This window comes from Haliaeetus albicilla, chromosome 1 (genome assembly GCF_947461875.1).
Source record: "Haliaeetus albicilla chromosome 1, bHalAlb1.1, whole genome shotgun sequence".
NCBI lineage: Eukaryota > Metazoa > Chordata > Aves > Accipitriformes > Accipitridae > Haliaeetus > Haliaeetus albicilla.
Genome location: NC_091483.1, coordinates 73,101,155 through 73,120,451, shown reverse-complemented (window position 1 = coordinate 73,120,451; position 19,297 = coordinate 73,101,155). Strand labels below are relative to the sequence as shown.

The 19,297-nt window shown below is 39.8% G+C and overlaps 1 protein-coding gene across 3 annotated transcripts in view; it reads left to right on the top strand.

Moving 5' to 3' along the window:
- The window catches only part of AFAP1 (actin filament associated protein 1), a 120,700-nt gene that overhangs the window by 39,844 nt on the left and 61,559 nt on the right, over nt 1–19,297 (top strand). For 2 of the 3 annotated variants that reach the window (XM_069794316.1, XM_069794331.1), the window contains exon 2: nt 14,173–14,301. In XM_069794316.1, coding sequence (XP_069650417.1) covers nt 14,175–14,301 — 127 coding nt within the window. In that variant the 5' untranslated portion in view covers nt 14,173–14,174. Of the gene's footprint in view, nt 1–6,856; nt 6,958–14,172; nt 14,302–19,297 lie in introns of those variants that run through there. The other variant, XM_069794325.1, reaches the window with a different exon arrangement.

Here is a 19,297-nt window from a genome sequence, read left to right as displayed (position 1 = left end):
TCTGCAATTGCAAATGAAGCATTTTGGTCTCTCTTGACGAAGGACAGATCCTGTCAGATGAGAGGCCACCCTCGCCCCATTTGAGTTGCAAAAAGGGTTGCATCCGTAGTCTAATAATTATCTGTAATGCTAAGGAAGACAGATGTAGCATTAGCTTCTGATTCAAACAACGACCGTATTAATTTTCAAGTGAGCAGCAGCAGAAGCAGATGGTGAGATGAGGCAAGGATGCAAATGCTTGCCATCAATAGCTTTTACCTTTGTGTAATAGCTGTGGCTGGTGCCGGGCTGAGCCGGCAGAGCCCGATCGCTGCCCAACCGCACCAGCTGGTCCTTCCCCAGCCTGGCTGCGGAGGGATGCTGCACCGGGCTCATCTGCGCACGGCGACAGGCGTGACACGGGTTGTTTGTGCTATGATGCAATGGGCTAACTTTTATACAGAGTCAGCACATTTTTGATAATAACTGAGACCAACAGATGCAGCAGTCTGTGGTTTCATAGTTAGGCTATGACTCTGTGAAAAACAAAGCACATAAACCCAGGAAAATATGCAAACTTGCTATAAACTGAAATCCTTGCTGCTTTTTTTTTTTCTTGGGGGAGGGTGCTGGGTTTTTGCCTTTGAGATCTCAGTGGGAGGACATTTGGCAGCGCATCTTCTTTGTTACTCAGGAATACAGGAAGAACTGGGAAGCACCTTTTGGCAAATATTGTTAAACAAGCCATCCAGGACCTTATCCGGTGATACAAGGCATGAGATCGATGGCACACCCAACCCTTGGTGAAGCTCATGTTGATCAGGATATTCCCTCAGCTGTGACAGAAGTCTGGTGAGGAAAAATGGAGTCACAGTGATCCTCCTAGTCGTAAAATGTGGCTTCTTTGCCTAAGTGATATTGCTGAAGTATGCTCGGAGGTAGCTGTGTAATTTGAATAGAGGGTTTTGTTCTGGATCCAATGGTCCATTTTTATCTTTATGGTATCCATCAGCTGACACAAGTGGGCAGTCATGGGGAGAACACGCTGAGGGTATGTGTAAAGTGCATTTTTTTCTCTCCCATGGCCAGACAGGAAGTTTTTAGATGCCATAACAGTGAGAAGCTGGTGTTGCTTGTGCTGTTCAGTTCTGTGGCAGCACATTTTACAAACGGTAAATTAGCTTATTGACCTCAAAAAATGCACCCGCACTGAGGGTGAGCGAGAGCCTCTGGTAATGGTAACATTTTGGACATACATCCTCAGAGCTCTGAAATACTCTTGTATGGAAAAATAATTTTTTTTTTTTAAAATATCACCTCCCTGTTGGAGAGGGCAGGCTGTGAGGGGGGAGGACGGAGCGGGCGCAGCCAGCCGGGCAGTGCCGGTGCTGGTGCCAGGGTACATCCCAGCAGCTGCCCTGTTCTCCCATCCTCAGCGCCGCATCCTCCCGCTGCTGGCAGGAGAAGCAGACGTCCGACTGGTTGTCTACTTGCCTCCTGTTGCACAGGAATGAAATTACTGCCTTTTAGATGTTAATAACTAAACACGGATTTTTTTTATTATTTTTTTTTCTCTGAACTCATCCTGTTGTTGTGGTTAGTGAAACCAATCAGAAGGATTGGGACTTTTTTTACCATGGGAAAATGTTTGCAAGGTCTGGCCTAAAGGTAGATAAAAAACCCAGCTGCATGACGAGACATGGCGCAACTGTTAGGTGAGGGGGAATGTGAGGATTATTGTTGAAGGGACTGCTGAAAGAAAGAGGGATTTCATGGGAGAGAGGGAGGTTGCTTGGCAGGGAGAAGGAAGGCTGTTCCAAACATATGGGGCAGCCTAAGCAGATGTAGAAAAACTGGATAATGTGCAGAAAACAGAAAGCGGCCAAGGGGAGTGAAAACCATGGAGGTAAATTTTCCCTGAGATTTTGTAACTAAGTCTGTCTAACACAGTCTGTATTCCACAGAGGTGTGAGGGTGCTCAGATAGAAGAGGAAAGGTGGCTGGAGCAGCCTGAAAGAAAGGTGTTAGCAGCAGTTTATTACTGTTTGTTAAACATATGTTTTCTGGTTTCATGATTCAAATTCAAAGCACAACTATAATTAAAATTAAGTCTCCGTCACATACAAGTATTAGCTGTATATCCTAGGTTGCAATGAATTAGTTGAGCATCACTGAAACCATGAGAACTACACCAGATAAGGACCCAAAGTTTTTAGTAAGGTTTTTTGTTCTATTTTGTTGTGAGGGGAATTTGCTTATTTATTTATTTTATTCTGTATCCTTAGAATTGAGATTAATGTTTATTTTGTTTGATGAAGGAAATTCAATTTTAAGTCCAAGTTTTGTATTCAGGTAGATTGTATATTAAAAAAACCAAAAAACCAACCAAACCCAGAAACAGTAGTTAAATAAATTTGTCAGAATCTGCATTTTTTTCAGGCAAAGTTTCCTGCTAGAATTTTGTACTCTAAAGAAACAGCAAACAGAACTAAGAGCGCTGTAGTCCGCTTCAGTGTCCAGCCTTGCACTTCATCTTTCTGCAGATCCAGTTCATCATAAGTCTTCAGAATAACTGTTGGTAGTATGAGAAAGATGGAGTTTTCTTTCAAAGCTTGTGCAGTATCCAGTATTTAATGTTTCAGGGATCTGACTGTGCATTTTGAAGGCTACCACGAAGAAGTATCTTCACTAATTTCAGTGTTTCTGTCCATCTTATGGCACACTATACAGTCAGTAATTAAAATGATGTATCACTTACTGATTTTTAAAGAAGGAGTTGATGGTTTCCATGCCGTGAAATGCTCAAGTCTTTTGAAATGTAATGGTCTGATACCTTGTTTTCAGCCTGATCAGTGCTGGAGACAAACCCCACCATGTATCAGGACTCTGGTTATTGAAAATACTTGGCTTTGCACTAAGTGTATTTCATATGGTTCACTGGGTGGCTGTTGGTGACATGGTGACAACTTCTTACATCAGATTTGTGGGGTTGAAATCCATTCATGAAAATTGTTCCAGAGCGTTTGTGATCCTTCCTCTGCAGCATGCTTGGTTTCAGGTCCTGTCATGATAATAACTGCCTGTATTTTGCCAGGGCAGTGAACCTTACCTGCATACAGCTGCATTTCTTTAAAACTCTCATAGGCACCTCCAGCATTGTGCCAGAATATTTAAATGAGGAAGTTTCTGCATGTTTTTAAAGGCAGCGGTATGAGATTTTGTGACAAAATAGCATTTTGAATTCCAGCAGAGTCCTTAGCTCAACTGGCAAAATTTCTGTTGACTTATTGAACCAGCTTATTACTAGTGTATTCTTTACCACATCTTCTTTTCTAACAAGTATGTAAAAAATGCACTTTTTTGGCTTCTAATTCTCCTATTTTAAGGAAATATAACGTAGTTTCTGGGACTTAAATTTTCACAGATTTCTAAGAGGTACTTGCTAACTTTATCTGCTTTTAGAGAGAAAGTATAACCTTCACTTATAAACACAGTTATGGAGGCAAAAAAGGGACCTTGAAGGTTGCTCTGTGGAGCTCCGTTAGCAAGTGCGAATTCCACTCTTGGCTGATCCTTTACCTCTACTTAGTGCGTTTGCTGTGGCCCTCCTTTGGAGCAGTCTCTGTCCAAGCCCAGAGGCACCTGGAGCAAATCCAGGCTCCCAGCACCGACTGCCAGAGTTACATAGGGAACCTTTGGTCAGTCTTGTTTTGCATGCTGTAGAGGTGGGCTGAGTGAAGGAACTGAAAGGAATAATTTGCCTCTGGGTGGCTGAGCTTGACCTTTCTTTTGGTCAGAAACTATAAAACTAAAAGTTTATTTAATTTTCCTGTTGACGTAGTAATCATGAAGGAGAACCAGAAAGAGGAGAAATCAGAGAGACATTGATGTGTTTCAGAGAACTAACTTGAGGGCTACACGAGGTAAAGGGAATTGAAATTCCCCATTTTAGAATTACAACTTTCCTACAGCTAGCTGAATCCACTGTTGCAATGCATATATTGCTGTTTTCAATAGAGAATGTATTTCATAGTTAGAAATCATGTGTGTCAGAGACAGGTCCAAGTGTATGGTGCACCAAAGAAGTTCAGCAAAGTGATACAACTTGTGTGTGTGCATGCTGGAGAAGGCGCTTTGAAGGCATAGCTTAGGAGGAGAGCTGTTCCCTGTCACCCATTGATGGATTTAGCATATAGGCTCTGCCACCAGCCCTACCTGTGTGTCACCAAACAGTAGGTCCTCATTTTCATTACCTGCCCACTGCCTCAAACCCTGCTTTCTATTTTCCACTGCAAACTGGTGTCAGATCTGGTACAGAAAAATTTCTCCACTGGTACCACACAATTACAGTGCAAGGGGCTACATACCAAATACTGTATTATTATTATTATCATTATCATTATTATTACATTATATGTGCTTCTTTGTGAACACTTCATTTACTGTTATCATCTTGACTGTGTCTTGGTTTATGAACTGGTTTCAACATGTTGATTTTCAGTTCTCCATAAAACCATGAACGTCCTGGGACAACATGTCTAAGACGTTCCTTTTTGAGCATCAGACTGTAAAAAGCTGTTTTGGATGGGTGCTTGTGTGGGAGGGCCAGTGTTATGAAAGAAGATGCTTATTGCAGGTATTCTCCCTTAAGGTCCCATACATTTGCAACTGCTTCTCTCCCCTTGGTCTCTAAAAGTCTGTGTTGGAGATGTAGCAAAGCTCGCTTTCTTTCTGACCTGGAAAATATGTCTAAGGGTACATACTAATTGACTGAGAAGTTTTATGGTGATATTTATCATGATGGTGGGATTTTATGGAATTTCAGTTGCATTTACATCCTTATTCAGAACAGAGGTCTGGGAGTGAGTCAACTTGCATAGTGGGAGAAGGTGTTGGCTTTAGGGCACCTGTTTAGGTGTCCTCCAGGTTTTTGAATGAGGCAAAGAATTGCAGCAGAGAAAGGATACTCTTGTTTTTCTGGCAGTCTAGCATTGCCTTAGAGCACTGGATCATCTGTCTTCAGAGTTGCGTGATGAGCCCAGCGTCTTAGACTTGACTTCCCAGGAGGCTGACAGTGACCACATATTCCTCATTCCCTAAGCGTGGAAATCAAGGTCCTGTGAGCCACCTGGCAAAAGTGCAGAACTCTCCTGATCAGCTGGTGTCCAGGAGAGCTGGGCTTCCAGAAGTCAAGTTCTGCGTGGTTCCGAGCACTTTGAAAGATTGGCTAATTTCAAACAGCATCCAGAATCAGGAGCTCCTTCCATCTCTACTCTTTCTTTATCTTCGTTCCTTATCTAAAATGAGGTGATACTGCCAGTGCAATTGTGCTTTGTATCAAACTTCATTTGTGGATCACTTGGACAATCCAAGGGTGAATGCCATCGAAAAGCTCCTAAGAAAACTAATATTTCTGCATTTCATGGAACACATAAAAGAATGTGAAGTCCCTAGAGGCCCAGAGCCCCCCCTGGATAAGGAACAGAGCACACAAGATATTAAATAACTGATATATATGTATCTATGTATCTATATATAGATACATGATATTCACAGAGTTCAAGTATTTTTTACTATGAAGGATTTGTTGATACCTTGTGGAGCATTCTCTACAGAGGTTTGTTTTTTTTTAAATAAGATTTCCATGTTGACTATGATCTACCTCTCACATAATGAAATTCTCCAAAATAAGAAGAAGGGGTGACACTAAAGGAGACAGAAGTTCCTTGGGGCACTGGTGTAAGGTGGGAAATGATGTATTTTCCACATGAAGAGAGATTTCAGCTCTCACCATTCTACTCTTATCAGTGTAAAGTATGTATCTTTGATCTTATTTTTTTAACATAAATCTGTATCAATGTGTACATCTATTTACAGAAATTTTCAAAAGCCTGACAGAAAAAGCAGAACATGCCTCTCTGCTTGGGAAGAGCATAAGACAATAAGCAATGTATGGTAGAAGTTACTCATTGCATAACGGACCCAGCAGTGAGAACTGTGGTATAAAAAAGTGTCGTAGGACACAAAAAAAATTTATTTTTTTTCTATCTTCACATATAAATGTGAGGACTTCTGGATCTGTTCTTAGAAAAAGCAGTATTATCTCATTTCTGGCTTTAAATTAGCTGCAAACTAGAAGCCTAGAGCACCAGATTCACAGACTGCAAACTATTCTTGGATTGCACATATGGCTGACATGATCAGATGCAGGACTTCTTGAACAATTTTTAAGTTTCGTATTTGACATGTATAATAAAAATTGTATTGCTGAATACACAAAATACCAAATGATAATATGCAGTTCCTACCATTGCCATATTTGTATTTCTTTGTCATTGTTTTGCTATTCTGTTTCTCCATTCCATTAACTTCATTAATTTACTGTCTCGCATTTCTGCTGGATATGTAATTATTCATAACTTTGAAAGAAATCCTAACCTAAAAGGGATCTGTGTGCAGCTGAGGACCCGAGTGAAGAACTCACAAGGTGTACTGCAACCCTTCTCTTTCTTTTGACTACCGCAGGTTATCTGCTTCTGTGTGTCGCAGCCTTAACTGAGCCCCGTCTCCCCCTGGGACTTGGGGTCTGGGGCAGACTTTCACCTCCTACCACAGATTTTCTGTCTCCTTTTTGCATCATGAGGGAACTGCTTTTCTTTTGTGAAATCGGAGCCCATTTATTAATTCTGGAGTGGCTGCTTATCTTTTGTGGTTTGGAGTAACGGAGGAGCTGAGTTAATGCAGGAGCCAGCGAGCAAGACCTGGAATGTCTTGTCCTGACGAGATGATGTCAGCTGATACATTTGGAGCTGGTTAAATGCAAGAAATTCCTATTTTCTGCCCTAGTAGGGTAATGGGAGTCTGAAAAGAAAACTCAACCTGAATGCCCCAGTGAGCACAGAGGTGGGAGGGCGAGACTCTTGCCCAGCCCCCTGGGCGAGCAGTTGGAGTGAGATCCATGTTCATTTGCTTTACAAGGTAGGTTACATTTATTTGGGGAACAAAAGAAGCCTCATGTGGAAAATATACTTTTAGAGAAAGTCTTCAGCCACTCGATAAAGTCCACTGTAAGTTTCTGTAGTTAGTTATCAGGAGGGTTTGGGGGGTTTTTTGGCTAACTTATTATGAGTTCAATGTAGATAATTAGTACTTAAATAAAAATAAATGCCTGTAATACTAATTTCTTCTGTTTTTATTTTTCTTCTCTTCCTTCTTTGTTCTTCTGTTTCTTCCTTCTTTCTTTTCTTTCTTCTTTCTTTTTTCTCTTTTTTCTTTCTTCTTTTTAATTCTTTTTTCTTATTTTTTATTTTTTCTCTTTTATCTCTTTTATCTTTTCTCTTTTTTCTTTTTTTTCTTCCTTTTTTTCTTTCTTTTTTTATTTTTTCTTTTTTTCTTTCTTCTTTTTTTCTATGAGTCTGTGAACTTGCTTAAAAGGAGGCATTCCTCTCCGAAGTCTGTGGCAGTGCTTAAACACTGGTCTGGACTTTAAAAAATAAACTCTTTCTCTATCTACCTTATGCTAATGTTTTACACTCCTGCATTGCTGTCACTCATTGCATGGCTGTAGCTGATTGAGTAAGATTTTTGGCAGCTTGTTTCTTGTCCAAACATTCCTTAATGCTTTCCCACCTCTTGTTTTATCACCCAACTATTGCAACAGCAGCATTGGAGCTCTGATAGCTTTTTTGGAAAGCTGATTTTGTAAAAGCCAATTCCTTGAAAACTGAAGCAGAGGGAAGAAAGAAAAAGAGGAATACATGTGGGTTGTGGCTGAAATGATCCCTTGACACTCATTGAGGTTGATCATAAATATGCATGAGACAGGAGGAGTTTGTAGTAGCTGTGTTTTCCCTCTCTTGCCCCAAGCTGCCTGGAAAGAGAGTTTGTGACAGTAGGGCGAGCTCCAAATTTTAAACAGAAGATGACTGTTACGAGCTTTTAGAGAGGCTTAAATATTGTTATTTTTACATTAAAACACTCCAATGACAATCCTTTTATGTGTTTTACTTGCTCCGTGCTAATTCTTCATCTTTAGGGCTTCATCTACTATTTAGGGTTCGCCCTTTTTCATACACTTTTACCATTTTTTCCTGTAATGCCACGTACCCCCAAGATGATCATCTCTACTTTCTGGAGCAGGTTTTTAGCATACTTAACAGGTAGAGTTCATCACACCTTGTCCACTATTATTATTAGGGCAGCAAAGAAGGGTTGATGCAACCAAGAGAAAACTCTCCTAGTGAAAAGTCTTGTCTTTTCACTCTGTGCTCTTCGAACACCATGCCTTTTCAATTCTTGGTGGGTAGGATTTTGATACAGTTTTCAAATATGTCATCTAGTTTCTGGTAGCATATTGAAAAAAGTAAAAATTTTTTCTAGTGCTAAATACGCTATCACTGCCTGCTTCCAGAATTTGTGTATTTCTGTGTGAAATTCTTTTCGTGGATAATGACAATGTAGTCATGAAAGGAACTTTTTCATTAATTACTGGATTTTTGTAACTGCATTATAGGATTGAGTGGAAGCGAGTCAAAGTGATTTTGTGTTTTTCTTCATGAAGACTTTTGTCTCCTTGTGGCTCTATATTCTTCACAGTGTTTCTGATATTTTTATCTTTATGAAAAACAGACATGGTTTCCCCAGCAATATTCTGTTGTGAGCTTTTTAATAAAATATTCAAATGATGACATCCAAAACTAAGGATGATGACACTATTTCAATAGAAATGGGTATAAACAGGCAGTTCACACTCTGGTTTTGATTCAAAACTAGATCATATGTCTGGTTTCTCCACTGTTGCTTGTGTACTGAAATACCAACGAGGCTTTTTTGGCAGGGTGGGAGAGTCTGTATGTTTCAAGAAGTTTTTACAGATTGGATCTTAGTAGGCTTTAATCAGATTTTGAAAGAGAATCATTTTTAATCATTCAGCCAGCCAGCCATCACCAGCTTTAACTTTTTTTCTGGAGGAAGTCCCAAAGTATCATACTGCTAACAGAATATGGAGGCTTAGATTTTTAAGAGGTGAGAACACAGATGCATTGAAATTGGCCCATGTGGTGTACGAGTTAGAGAACATCTTCTTTATGTAGTACAGAACTGCAGCATGAACATTTTTCAGAGAATAAATACTATTATAGGATTAGGTATGTATTTCTTTTTATATAGCCTTGCAATGAACGACCGTAAAGGCAAGGTTAACGCTGAGACACCCACTTTGAAAATCTGTTAGTGGTTACTAAATACAGTGCTTTTGTGTGTGTGTGTGTGTGTGTGCGCACGTTGGACTGAAGCACACCTATTCTCAATACCTGATTTTCATATATAGGTTGAAGATTGGCATCAATGTTATCCATAAATCCAATCAAATTTGTTTCAGGAAGTTAAATGGGATCCCCCCCATGAAAGTAGGGCTCAAAATGCTGACATGGATTTTTGGCTTTCCTGGAAGGTGTGCTTTAGGTAAATACAAGTCTCTCCACTAACAGAGGAGTAGCTAGATGAAAGTCTCTGGCCTGTATTGTACAGAAAGTCGGATCAGGCGATTTCTTCTAGTGGATCTCATTGACATGGTCTGTTCTGGCCTTTAACATCTATAAATGACAAACTAAGCAGAGAATAGAAGATTTAAGACCAGAGAAATTAGATTCAGCAACGCGCAAGGAACGAATCAAGAGGATCTTCTAAAAATTTGAAGTTCAATTTTAATTCATATTTCTATGATAGATTTGTATACTGGCATATTTATATACGTGCATTTATAACAGACATGCAAGCATGGAAGTGCATTTACTTTGTGTGGGGTTTGTATTGTATGGACAAGACAATAATCAATAAGAATACTTGTCATCCTTCCTGGATTTGGTGGGGTTTTTTTCTTTAAGTCCTTCAGCATATATTAGTCAACTGGAAAACACTCTTGGGTCATCTGTGGTATGGCAAGGTTAAGAGATACTGTAGTTGCTGTGAGTGACCAAAAAACAGTCTGACCATTCTTTTCATGAGCTCATCCCTGTCTTCTGGTTTAAGCAACCTTGAAATAATGTATGTGATATAGTACTGCTTGTATGATTTTTTTTAAATCAATTGGAGGTGAAAACTTTATATTCTTTAAAAAATGGTTATAGGCTAGTACCCATAAATGTAGATTTGGAATAATTGCATCATCATACTCTTTCAATCCCAGTTGGTTTTAGTTCTGGTTTGGAACAAAAACTACAGTATGATGTAATTGCCTTCCTCTGATTATTTTTACCTTGGTGTATTCCGTGGCTGGCTTGTGTATATAGTTTTTATGTGCTGTCATTTGAAAAACTTTAAAACTCTTGAGAGCCAGTCTTGGAAACCCTTCTGGATGTATCATTGTTTTTTTATTTGTACATGGCAATTGCAGCAGCCCATTAGGGGCCTATAATTCCTATTGAGCATAGAATGGACTTCTCATCATTTAATATGGAATGTGATTTTGCTCCTCAGTGGAGCTAAAATCTGCTTACTGTTGTGATTACCATCCCTGGGCTCCACCCTGCCTTTCACCACCTGCCACTTAGAAGTAATTCCTTTGGCAATGAGAATACAGCCAAAACTGTCAAATAAATTGGCCCCTTTTTGAGAGCCTTCTGATTATTATTCTTATTTTGTGGTGATGTCAGATTTCCAAGGGTAATCTCTCACTGGAGGAGTATGTTTTTCTTTGAGACTTGCATCACCCTCTCATTTTTAGTCTCCATTTCTGAAGTAATGATTGCTTACTGAAAATATGCGTTATGTGGATTTTCTATTATTCAGATCCATTACTTTTGTGAGCACATCATTACATTTCTAGGAAAGAGAAAAGAAGATTCTTTAATCCAGAAAATAAGCCAATGATTGACAACAGGCAAACTTGTTTTTTCCTGAGTACATACAAGTTTATTTGTTGCCATCTTAGAAAAAAGAGTTTCTGGTTCCTTATTTTAAATACTTCAAATGCATTCCATGGCAGTATTTCTGTTCTCTGCTTAAGCAGCAAAAGTATTAAAAAAGCAATGTGCACTTTTAAGATAGGTGGAAAGAGTGTTTCTTACTAGCTGGGAACAGTATTTCCCTTCTTTCTTTTTGGATGTTTGACATCACTGCATATATATAAAGTGAAATTCAGAACTTCCTTCCTTTACACTTTGATGTTTGTGATGCTATTAACTCCCACAAAAGAAAATACAACGCCAGTTTAATCCTGGTAGAAAAATAAGAGAAGCAATGTCTGAAGTCTTCATGCCTAGCATTTTACAACAGCTGCTAACAATTTTATTCTGTTGTCATACTAAAATTTTAAACTAGCATTTACAACTGCTTGCTTGAAGTCAGTGTCATATACCTTTAAGTTTGCAAAGGCAGGACGAAAGTCTTCTCACGCTCTGTATTCCTTTATGATGGACTATTAGATATTTGAACCACAGTGCTGGACACCAGGCCAAATGTAAACACGGTTACGGTGAATGTGTTACTAAGGCAGTGGTTTTGAGATTTTTTAAGCATTGTCTTACTGGTGTCGGCTTCATTGTGTCATCTTCTGTTGGTCCTAACCAAGGCTTTTTTTTAAATCCTCTGCTGGGGGCAGTTAAACTGCTTCCAGTAACTTAGGTGGCTTGGTCATCGTAGGTCAATGGACTGCGGTCACCAGTGACTGCAATGCAGATTTCCTCCAAAGACATAGAGGAAGGCCACACATTTATGGCATGAGGCCTCAGGAGAGATTTGGGCTGATGCCAGCTCCCAGGAGTCTCTCCGGCAGCGGTTTCCTATCTCCTCTTCTCTTGCTTCCCTGGCTCTTTGCTTCATGACTCCCGCTTGCTCTGTTTTCATTTCTCATTTTACAATCTATCTGTTTATGTTAGATTAGAAGCTCCTGAGTACAAGGATCTTAGAATTTTTAATAACTGAAAGTAGATATGCACACCGTGCACATCAATGGTATCTGATGCTTTCACCCTTTTCCCTCTTCCTTCCCAGAAGTGAAGGTTCTCAGCAAAGAAATGGCACACCGTATTCGCTGGTGAAGAGGAGAAGGGGGAGCTCCCTTTCAGACTATTTGCAGTCCTTTGCCTTAAAGAATCCAGAAAACATCCCATTGCAAAGAAATTTTAGTGCAGTAATATGTGAAATTACTGACAGTAATTTCTATGGCTGTAGAACTACTTGAAAAATACACATTTCTTGTACTGTATACGGATTAGATTTCACAGTGACTGCCTAGATTCTATGGTAATGATAGCTTTTGAAATGCATGTATTATAATAAATAAGTAAATATAAAAGATTCATATATTTCGTAACTAAAATAAAGCTCATAACAACAGTGGTAATACAGCTTATATTCAAAGCATACTTCAAAGCAAGAAACCACTATACTCTTAATGGAATATACATCTTATTTCTAAAGTGTACCATTTAAAAAAAAGAACAACAAAGAGCTGATTATTTGGGTATTACTATTTTTTTTAGGTCATAGGTCCTCTTTCTTTTTTCCTCCTTGAGTCTTGTGATCACTTACCGCTTCGCAAATCTGAACGTATACCTTTTCACTTCAGAAAGCTGTATGCTGTAGGTATATGTTGTTGTTCCATAATGTGAACAACACTGGAAGTAATAGGGTTGTTGTGAAATACTTTGGATTTCTGATGGACTTCTAGACGGCTTAGATGGCTACAAGTGTGATGGCAAAAAAAATGACTTGTAGTCATGGGATGTTTTTCTTGAGCTACATTGTGAAGTGATGTAGACAGTTTTGCTGTCATTTTGGATACCCTCTTTCTGCCTGTATATTGTAAAAATCTTTGAGAAACATATTTCCTGAAAGTGTGGACAGTTTACATAATGGCAGTACTACTGGACAGTTGAATAGAAGAACGTATTCACCAAGAAAAAACTTGGGCAGGATGAATGTATACGTGCAAATTAATGGTGTCTTTCAGAAAATATTTGCCAAAGCGTACTTCTTCAGGGATTTCTTTGTTAAGACGTTATCGTGCCTTGGTATTGTAGACTGGCATGTCTTCTGTGCCTGCTAGGAGTATGTCAGGTTTGCCAGAGCAGCCTGAGCCTACTTGCAGGTACAGTCTGCAAATAAATGGGAGAACCTGCACCCCAACACCTTGTAGGGGTGTAGCTGACATCTGCACGTTTCCCTGCGTGGTGCAGTTTTCAAGTGTAGGATAAAACAAATGCATCTTGACCAAGGGTTGTTTAAACATCCAGACACATTCTCAGAAATGGAAAAAAGGGATTCCAGGTTCACTTGGGTAAATGACTGTCTCAGAAAAGATTTTAGGAGTAGGGAAGAGCTGGTAAGGGATTAAGCAGCAAAGAATGTACTTTTTAGAGGTCTGAAGAGGCTTAGCAGCGGTCGCCCTGTTAGGCCATGAAAATACTATAAAAACAAATGTGATTAAGTAGAGAAAAATTTAAATAGAGACATTTTGGAACGAGGATAGGGCTGAGATTAATCCTAGGTGTGGCCCTGAAATGAAATGGATGTTTCTCCTCGTCTTTTAATGAGGATAATGTCATTAGATGCAGAAAGTATGAAAATGTGAACTATTCTATCCAAGATGAAACCAAAACTAAACATAGTGAGTTCACTTAAGCGAAGGAACCAGAGAATCTCAGAATTATGAGAAAATTGAAGCATGAAAATGAGGTTCAATACCATGGGCTTCTCATAAACCTGCTGAATAGGTGTCATATGATCAGGCTGTAACAAATGTGTTTGTATGTATGGTCTGAGCTTCTGCAGGTATTAAGACAATGCAAGACTTCAGAGGTAATTTGAAAGGTAAAAAGTGGAAATGTGCTTATAAAGTTTGTTGATAAAAAATTGTGAAGCATTGGGAATACAGAAAAGGAGTGTCATTTTTTCTAGAGTGAATTGGAAAGCCTTGAGATCTGGAAAAATAGAAATAGGATGAAATATGAAGTGCATCATCAGGAATCTGGCGAGTAAATAAGAAATTACACGACAAGTTGGGAGCTTGTCTTTGGAAATTTTAAGAAAGACAATCACTGTACAAAAGGAATACCTGTGATTTTTTACCCCAGCAAACAGAAGAAATAAGATGAGGGAAAGAGAGAGACTTTCCCTAAAGATCAATGAAAATATCAAAGTGTCTAGAAGCTTTACCAAACTTTAATTTTTTTCTGTTTTTTTGTCTTTCAGCCATGGAAGAGTTAATAGTTGAGCTGCGCCTGTTTCTTGAACTTCTGGACCATGAATATCTAACTTCCACTGTCAGGGAGAAGAAGGCAGTAATAACTAACATTCTCCTGAGGATACAGTCATCAAAAGGTCAGTGTCAGGGGTGGGTTTTCTCGCTTGCAGAACGCACAGAATAAGTCTGTGCTGAGTGAAATGGCTTTAAGAGCTAAAGACAAGCCCTAAATTGAAGGAAGACAGAAAGACAGGGTGAAACCAACGTGTAACTTTCCTGAATGCTCTCCTTCATGTTCAGCAGTAAAATATAGCGAAAGGCATACTGGAAGTATCTTGGGTGCACGTGGGTGAATCCAGCCACAAAATTACGTGCTAGATAGAATGTTTTCTCTTCTGCTGGGAGAGTGGTTACTTCATTTTATTTGTGGCAGCAATGCTATTTATGAGTTTTAATGGAAAAGTAATACTGTATCAGGGAGTGCTGGCCACAGCACCGTTTTATAGTTGCGTGGGTGCTGCATGCTGCATCTCTGTCAAATGACCCACATCCATCAAAAGGCTTGATACTGAGGTGGACTCTGGTGCACGGCTGGTACAGGAGTGCTGAGCCAGAGCTAGGAAATGGCTATCAGCATGTTTGGTTTGCATTTTGCAATTAAAAGTTATATTCACTTTCCACTTTTCTTCTTATCTAACGCCATTTTGATTGCACAATCACTTTTGTCTCCATCAAGATTATGGAACTGAATGCAATATAAATGATTCACTGTGTACAGCAACCTTTCCACAGAGCTTATACGAAGAATATTCCTCACTATTTTTTCTAACAGTACTCTTATATTTTCTTACAGCACCTTTCTGTGTGAAGTGGCATCTGGGCTATAAGACCTCTGTCACTCCCGCATTTGACAGAAGTACTGTCAGTGTAAACCCTCAGTGTTTAGATTTTTGAAAAATACCAGTGTGTTGAAGAAAAATGCCACATTGTGAGCAGCGGCATTTCTCATGATTTGTTTCTTCTCCAGTGCTAAAAAATATGGTCTTGTTTGATGCAGTGCTTCCCCCCCTTCAGTAAAGAAATCATTTTTGCCACAGGATTCAAGTCCAAGATCAACTTGAAAATAATGATTGTCTTCTTTCCATTTTGACATTCTTAAAGACCCATTGCTATTTTTACTCTACTGCTGACAGAAGGAGGCAGTTACCAATTTCACATATTTTGGAAGGAGGCTTCATGCTCCAAAAGCCGATCAAAATACTCCAAACTTACTAAAACCAAAATCTGTAGGTGAGAACCTGCAATTTGATATATTTAGAAACAGCTGTATTTTACAGGAGTTCAAAATAACCTCAGCAGTGCTGATCTGACACTGCATGTTCTTGTAATCTTTTCAGCTAGATTTATTAAGAAAAACGTTTGACTTTCTCAAGAAGTCAGGTTACGTTCTGTTGCCAACTTTGCAAACACAGGGAAGGGTTGTCATATCCTTTCCTTCTGGATTGTGGATAGTGTTTCAGGACACAAAAGCTACAGCTCTACTAGTAACTTAAACAGTGCTGGGTATGTTTCTGGACCCTAGAACTCAATTATTATGGAGCGGTCCTTGGCATGGGTTTGGCCTGAGCTGACTCATCTCTTCCATCAGTTCCTAGGCATGATTTGGGAGTTAGCACAGGCAAAGACCTGTTTCCAACAGACAGTTCAAAATCATCACCCTCCACCTTGGTTTTGACAGGTGAGAGATTTTAACCATATGGATATCAATTTCTCCATACCGGAGCACCTTCCTAGGCGTCTTTAATTTATGACTCTTGATGTGCCAAGGATAAAAAGACCCAAGGACCATAGCTTTCTACCTTTCAGCACCTCCCATTTAGGCTTTAAAGCCTATTACGGGATCTGTAACAAGATCCATTACATCCTATTACAGGATCCATCCATTAGCACGAGATCCATATATTAAGCGGTAGGGCTTCGCTCAGTGCAGTTGTTACTGGAACATTTTACCCACTTGTAGCGCCTACATTCAAGGAAGTAAAATTTAGGCATTTCAAAGAAAAGTTGTAAAAGTGATTAAGGGATCTGGAAATATGTCTTCAAATTATCCAGAATGAGGTGTCATAATTAATCTTAATGTAGAAAAGGAAGGACCGAGAATGACCTCTTAGACTTATACAACAGTAAATGCAATGGCTGAATGTTTGTTTCAAAGTGGAAATAACGCACATGTTTTGAGCATCGAAGCTATGAACTAATGGAAGAACTTCATAAGGACTGCATGCCATTGCTGGCATTTTATCAAGATGGAATATTTTGCTAAAAGATATGCTCTCATTCAAACAAGAATTAATTCAAGGAAATCCCATGGTTCAGTTAAGCAAGAGGTCATAGGACTATGCTTTATATGTCTATAAACTCTAGTTTATGGAACTGCAGTTTAAATAGAGTTTAAGCCAGCATGGCCTTTAAAAAAAGCATCCAGTTTCTCTCCCCGGGCTACTCATTCCTGCTCATCGTGTAATGCATCTTCCTTTCTGCTAGCACAGGAACTATTTGGGGTTTTTTTGCTGGTTTAGTCCTAACCAGTGTCACTTCCCCGGTCTGGTTCAACCTGAGGCCACACACATGCTTCCGCTGGCACAAAGGAGAGGCTGGTAGAGGGACAGGACCAAGGCAGGGAAGGAGAGGAGCTGCCTCCCTGGGAGCTCTGCCATCCGGCACTGGCTTCAAGTGTGTGTGAAACTACCCGGGGAGTCATGTTCTCTACTGGAGCTGACCCTGCTGCTTTTTTTATCAGTTATAACATTCAGTACTCCCATCCCTTTGAAACTATTCATCTCTTCATTAAAAGTAAAAGCAATAAAAGATGCATAAGCCCACAGTACTCTGTAACTAAGCTGAACTGTCATTTGGAGTCTGTTTTTCAAAATGTTGTTTTACTCCACCCACATAACTCCACGAGAGCTCTTGGGTCGCTGGCACAGTTTAAGAGGCCTCAGTACTATGCTGAGTTCACACTCTTTATATACATTTGCAAAAATCAACTGTGTGAATCCAACAGGATATTTTGAATGCTGGAGCAAGCCATTTAAGATCAATGGGGAATGGCGATGAAGGATCTGGGCAACTGGGAACTGGCTGGGTTCTTTATAACATCTGGAAATGGACAATTATGGTTTTCTTTGTAAAGGTGTGGAAATTATTATAATGGGCTGGTTGGCTTTTAGTAAAACACTTTAAACTCACTAAGTTCTTACTTGGGGAATTCTTTAGAAATCTTTTGCCTTGTTTTGTTCCATCTCCCAAATACACACTGTTTTCTTCATTTAATATCTGTCAGGCAGAGAGAACTGGGCTGGGCAGATGTGTTCTTCAGGTCATAGCTGCCTGGCCTTGACCTGCCCCACGTTCCAGACCAGTGGTTACTCTGAATAGCTGGCAAAACTATAAACTTTATTTTTCTTCCTCAGCTTTGGCATGCCCAATGGATTGTAGGTCTGAAGAAAACACTTGGCATTTCCTTCTGAAACTCAGACTTTCTTCTAAAAAACAAAGACACAAATAGTTTATTTTGGAGTAAGAACTGTTGCTGGATTTAGTCATTTAATATGACTGTCCACATTGCCTGTTTTCCTTAAAGGGACCTGATGCCGTAAACCTATAATACTCCCTTTGCTGTGTAAAATGGTAGAAGAAAATAAATTTTAGAGCAGGTTCTTGCTTAAATACCCATAGTTTAAAACTGGGGAAAAACTAGTTTTACAGAGTCAATAGCATTCACTTGTTATACTTTTTTTTTTTTTTTTTTTTCTTCAGTAAAAAGCCCTTCATAGTTGACTTCTGGTTGTTACAGAAAGCATGGGAGACTTGGATATGGATAGCAGTGATAATGTGGATTCATCCTACATAAAGAGGAACAAGTGAAAGTGTATAACTGTGAAAAAAACCCCAACAACTGGAATGTTTCCCAAGACTAATCCCCCACTTGATTTGTAGGAAGAAAGAAGAATCTGTGGCCCTCCCAGCCAGTTTATTTTATCAGTGTTGTTTTTCAATCCATGACTTCACAGCCAGTGGGACTGGGGTATTATGACAAGAAACATTTCATCATTGATTACATTTTTGACAATTATATGATCTTGACCAAAAGACATCCATTTGACTGTGTAAATATATATTTTAAAAACTAAACTAAACACTAGAAGCTAAATTCAGTCTAGGGGTAAGCAGGGTACAATCCATTGACTGAATTTTTGCCAGAACATTGAGGAGATGCACCATAATCTCCCTTTTGATATTTAGAAAAATAAACGATATCATGTTCCTGTGAAGTGAGTTCAAGTGTGATTTAAATTATTGTGACAAAAACTCAGAACGAGTGGGTCACTCCTCTTTTCCCCTGGGAGGGAGATGCTGTAGTGACACAAAGGACCCTCAAAGCAGCTTTTACATTCTATTCCTTTTCCCTTTTCAAATGCACCTGTAAAACTATGGGACTATTTAAAAAAACAAGAGAGGAAGAAGGAAGTGGTGGGAAAACACGCTCAGTGCGTGGTTCCGTTCGTGGTGAGTTGGTTAGGGCAACATCCCCGCAGCAGCAGCGTGCTCCAGGTTGGAGTGTCGCAGCATCCTGCACCTCCCAGGACTTGTGCAGAGTCGTGCCACGGCTCCGTGATCGGGGATGGTGGTGGCGGCAGGGAGCCCAGGGAACGCGGGTGCTGTGGGCTTGGCCAAATAGCTGTCACCGTTGCTGCCGGGAAGGGAGGTGGGCAGGGTCTCTTCTGCTGCCCTCTTCCCCACTCTTTTGGCGTGAAAGGTGGTTTTGGACTCATTTCTGCACGATGGCCTTGCCCATCCAAAATGTGCCATGGGAACAACTGTTGCTCGTCTTTGCTGGTAAAAGGCAGCCAGCCACATACTGCCCACAGGCAGAGCGTGTTTTATTCACTGTACGGTGCCACTGAGATGTTCACAAGTGTGGTATCCTCCCCCTGTAAGTGGTTTTATCTGTATGGTAGATGCCTGGCAACATGTTTGAATTTTAGCTGTTTAAGTCTTTCAGTTCCAGATGGATAGGCAGTTCAGAATGATTTCCTGTAAATTTTTTTCTATGTCTGGTATTTGTTGATC